This window comes from Melospiza melodia, chromosome 3 (genome assembly GCF_035770615.1).
Source record: "Melospiza melodia melodia isolate bMelMel2 chromosome 3, bMelMel2.pri, whole genome shotgun sequence".
Lineage (NCBI taxonomy): Eukaryota > Metazoa > Chordata > Aves > Passeriformes > Passerellidae > Melospiza > Melospiza melodia.
In genome coordinates, this window is record NC_086196.1 from 125802172 (window position 1) to 125807107 (window position 4936).

The window sequence follows — 4936 nt, forward strand, 5'->3', positions numbered from 1 at the left end:
GCCCTTGGTTTCATGCACCATTCGTACATCTGGCACATCAGCAAGAACAGACTCAGCTTCATAGAAACAAGTATCACTGATGTCCTTCAGTTTCTCAATCTAAGTGGCAGGGACTGTACACCATGGAAAATGTGAAAGACTACCATCAAAGTAGGAAGGCAGGAGCTGCTGCTCGATGAGCACACCCCAATTGCCTACACAAAGCCTGGGCTCTCCAGAGCATAACATGAGGCAGTCTCGGGCAACACTCAGGGCAGTGATGCACACAGGCAGTTGTTTCTTTATGTTATACCTAAATCTGTAGGAGCAGAGATGTGTTATCAGTGAGGGGGGGATGCAGGAGTAAGAGAAAATTAAAGGCAGGGCAGTTTCTAATCAAGCAAGGATTATCCATTCAGCGTGCTGAGCGAGGCTCTGCACATGGAAAAAAATAATATGTTACAATGTATTAACACAACCAGGAGTAATTAAGGATGCACAGGCAACTTAACCTGGCAACTCTTAATTTGGCTTCCTAACCTGACTTTCTGTTCCTTCCTCACTTAGGCATAGGCTCAACGACTTCTCCCCAGCATGGTGGCAGAGAGCAGTTCCAGAACCCTCAGGACCAGCCACCCCGAGCGCCCAGAGCTCCGAGGGAAGGACCTCTGCACCCGGGAACCCCTGTGCAGTGTCTGAGTGAGAAACTGCAGCGCTGAAGGAGTTCTGCACCTGCAATATTCCCCAAGTGATATTCTTGAAATATAAAGATCTTTAGGTCAGGCTGATTTATCACCTTAGTAGACACAAAATATCAAACTTACCAGCTGGAGACTCCCAAATATAGGAATAAATTTTCTTTAATAAGGAAAGTTTACTGTAAAATTTACTGTTCCTTATGATACTGTTCCAAGAAAAATACTTAGCAGAAAATGTGATGGAATTATTTAAAAGATATTTTTTTAAATTTCTCTTATATGATTAGGAAACCAGCCTAGGAACTAGTTTTAGTTTCCTTTTACGAGAATAGTGCACTATTCATTGTTGGTTTAGGGACAACTAAATCTTTTTTCTACATAATTGATAATGAATATGAAATTTAAAATAAATACAATTGAATACTGAAATATTAAGACAGAAATATAATTGAGTAGGAAAATTAAAATATTAACAACACTGGTCCATACACTTCTTTTTGTTGCAACATTGCATAATTCTCCATATTTAAAATTCCATTCTCATTTGACAATCTTTAAAACCTGATTTTATAAATTTTTTAATAACTACATTGCATAGGAATCGTATGTATGTGTGTATATATATGGCTTATAGTTCCTCAGATCCTACCTAGATGGAAAATTGTTAATTGAAACCATAACACCATAGAATACTAAATAGTATTGTTATTCTTTGTAGTATATTTATAGAAATAATTTTAGCAGTGCATTGACTCTCAGTCCGTTACAACTCATGAAAAAATTGGAACTGTAGAACTTTTCTCCAAGTTCAAATAAAGCACAAAACTTTTAAAGCAGGGAAACTTTTACTTCAGGGCAAATTGATATTTAAAGAAGGATTTACTCTATTTTATTACTTTAAAATACGTGATCTTTACTACACAGAAAGGTTTGCATGGAAGTGCTACTGTTCAATCCCTCACGTTCCTCAGAATACAGGCATTGGAGGATTTTCAGAGTTCGATGAAAGATCTCATTGAATAATTAAGATTCTGTAAACTTCAGTGGTAAAACTTCAGTTGACTATAGGATTTCAGGATCAGGCCCTGACTGTTTCAGCTTTTTAACATTTACGTCACTAAAAGCATATGTCACTGTATTTTTTCAATAAGTAGTGTAAATCTGATAGCATATTATGGTTTTTTTGCTTCTAATTTATCATGTTTCTTTTCAAAACATTCAAGTAACAACACTCTCTATGAAAGTGTTGAGTGATAAACAAAAAAGTCCACAAAAATAAATGAAAATTTGGAAGTTTACTGCCATAGTGAAACCATTTAATAAGATGGATTAACCCAATTTTATTTGTGAGCCCTTCAAACAATGAATAGTCTTGTAAGATATAACTGCCACTGGATGACATAACCACAAAAAAGGATAACATACTTTGGACTGTCTGGCAGGTTTGGAAGATTATCTTTTCTAATGTAAACCTCTAGACAAATCTCAGCAGCGGTAAATCTAATAAACTTTACTAAGACCTTTAACTCCTTCTTGTGCTTTCATTTAACTTTAAAATACATTTTTTTATGCTTCCATGTGTTTATTACAAAAAAATAAATTAATTTTACAATCCCGGGTTAACTGCCAAGGTTTAATTTGTTATCAATTACCACTATGTGTGCTAACCAACATCCCCATCTCAAATTGTCAGAGAATAATGGGCAAGTGAATATAAGTAACGCGGACATTGCAGCAAGCAGGTGAATAACCTGCCCAGAAACAGTGCTGAAACATTAAACAGTATGCACATTTGGCCATCTCTGTTAACTGCAACTCCTCTGAACTCCCTCAGAAATTTGCAGGTATGGCTAAGAATAATTTTAGCACAATCCATGCTGAAGCAGTGAACTTCTCTGCAAAACCTGCCTCACTTACAGTTAATCAAGGTAAGCCATAGAATTGTCCACTTACCCACAAAACTGATTATACTACCAGAGACTGTTACAAAAACATTATCTGTAAAGCTGTTTGCACACACAGTATACATGAAGACATTGACAGAGTAGGTTTTTATATGCCTGTAGTAATGTATTTGTAACACTGCAGGAAAAGATACAGACATGGTTTAGCAACCCTTACCTTGCCCTCTGCACATCCGGATGGGTCGTCCACCTCCTCCTCCTGTGCCTTCTGCTTTCCACGAGAAGAACTAAGCAGAAAATTAATAAAAGGAGTTTTGTGAAATAAGGCATCTTGTTGGAAACGAGAGCCGAGCACTCTGCACTCCAGTGGCCTGCTGTAGTACAAGTCCCCCCGGGCTTAAACATTGAATCAACTCCAATTCTGGCGCGTTGCCCCGGTGGGCGAGCGGTGGCAGACGCTGCGTTCCCGGCGTGATGCATCCACGGGCTCCCGGCGGCTTCGCACCCGGCGCTTTTCCCTCATCACCGCCCAGTGATTGGCCATTACTCGCCAGGTTTGCCTCGCTGCACATTGCCACCGGGTCCTAAAGGATACTTGCTAAAGCCATTATATAAAAACCCGGAATTCTGCACGCCGGCTTTTTGCTCAATCCCCTAATCTCAGTGCTATCCTCCTGCCAGACTGTAAAACCAGGCTGTCCCTTTTCATTAGGCTTTCGGCAATTTTTGATCCTCTGTACGGCATCTTTTTAACTGGTAACTGCCTGTGCCACGTTTCAGACATGTATCTCATTGTAAAATGTATGTATTTTAATGGATTTAGAGCAGTTGAGGCTGTCTGAATCCTCATGTTGTTGAAGAGAGAATATGAGCTACTTCCTCTGAAAAAGTTGACTTCATTTACTGTTAACTTAAAAGCAAAATTAAAACAGTAACCCCCAATCTATGCATGCAATCACCTTTACATAAATCAAGTCACCATTAATGTATTTTTTTTTTCCAAAAGGCACTTGCATAATCGGCCATTTTAACTTTTATCAAAGGAGATCGAAACTCAAATTAAAATCAGCTATTTCTTTAATGACAATGACGAGACTGTTTCCAAAATCCATTGAGGGTTTATTTCCTCCCAGCCCGGTCACAGGGCAATGCTGGTTTGCCTCTGTGTGCAGATCGGGCTGTGCTAACAGCAGCCAGTGTGCGGCACAGGGACAGAACCCTGCCTGGCACAGCAGGGACTCTGCAGGACAAGAAAAGCACACTCAGAGCGGGGACTCCAGAGGGACTGAAAACCCAGCAGGACGGTCCTGAGGGTCACACCTCTTCCAGAACCCCCTCTGTGAGCCCACGTTGGCAGTACTTGAACGGGGATTCGAGCACACCAACCAGGAAACACAGGGCTTCTATCTTAGAGGCTACACGAGCTGAACAGGTTTTTTAGGCTTTTGGTGTGGTTTGGTTTTTTTTTTTTGGGGGGGGGGGGGCATTTGTGTATTGGTTTTTTGCTTGTTTTTATTCAATTTCTAATAAGACAAATTATGTAAAAATATGTTAATTAATATATTGACATCAAATTGGTCTGCAGCAGAAAGTCTAATTGCTGCACAAATACATAGTTTTTTTTCTGTCTTCTTACAAAAGCTATTTTTTCACCTTTTTTCCATTATACCTGCAAACAAGATTATCAATACAGAGAAATACTAAAGGACTCAAATTTTGGGTGTTTTCTAAATTTACACATCTTCCTTAGACACTAAATGAGTTTTCCCTATTTTAGAAGTTGTTATAGCTACTTTAATGTTGCAATACAGTAATATATATTACAGTTGGTATTTAGGAAAGCTCTAACTAGCTTGATAAATATTTGCTGAAAAACAGGATGAGAATATCACTTAAGTCGGTGCTATCATGTTTGACAGCAACAAAATGAAAGCTAGCTAAACTTCCTTGTCTTTGAAATAAACATGCTGAACAGTTGTATGAGCAATAATACAAGAGGAAAATTATCCCACTTTCTTCTACTTCAGTATTTAAATTGTCAAAGACAAAACTTCTCAAAACCCTAACAACTGTAGGTATACTGCTTGTACATGCCTCTTCACAGTATTCATGAATATTACCAGGGATTTATTATAATAAATAGATCCCTGGATACAAAATATTGATTTTAGACTTAAAAAAAAAAAAAAAACCACATTGAACCCCCCCCCAAAACCAACAACAACAACAAAAAAACAACAAACAAAAAAACAAAAAGAAAAAAACAAATCAACCAACCAAAAGAAACCCCCTTACAAAAACCCAACCAACCAAAAAAAAAAAAACCCTCAGACAAACAAGAAACAAACTGCCATG

The 4936-nt window shown here is 38.3% G+C and overlaps 1 protein-coding gene across 1 annotated transcript in view; it reads right to left on the reverse strand.

Annotated features, from left to right (window-relative positions):
* LOC134416390 (gamma-aminobutyric acid receptor subunit rho-2) overlaps window positions 1–2926 on the reverse strand; it is a 34929-nt gene extending 32003 nt beyond the window's left edge. The window contains exon 1 of the mRNA XM_063153004.1: window positions 2799–2926. Within this exon, the coding sequence (XP_063009074.1) occupies window positions 2799–2911 (113 nt within the window). The 5' untranslated portion in view covers window positions 2912–2926. The remainder of the gene's footprint in view (window positions 1–2798) is intronic.
* Between the last annotated feature and the right edge of the window lie 2010 nt (window positions 2927–4936).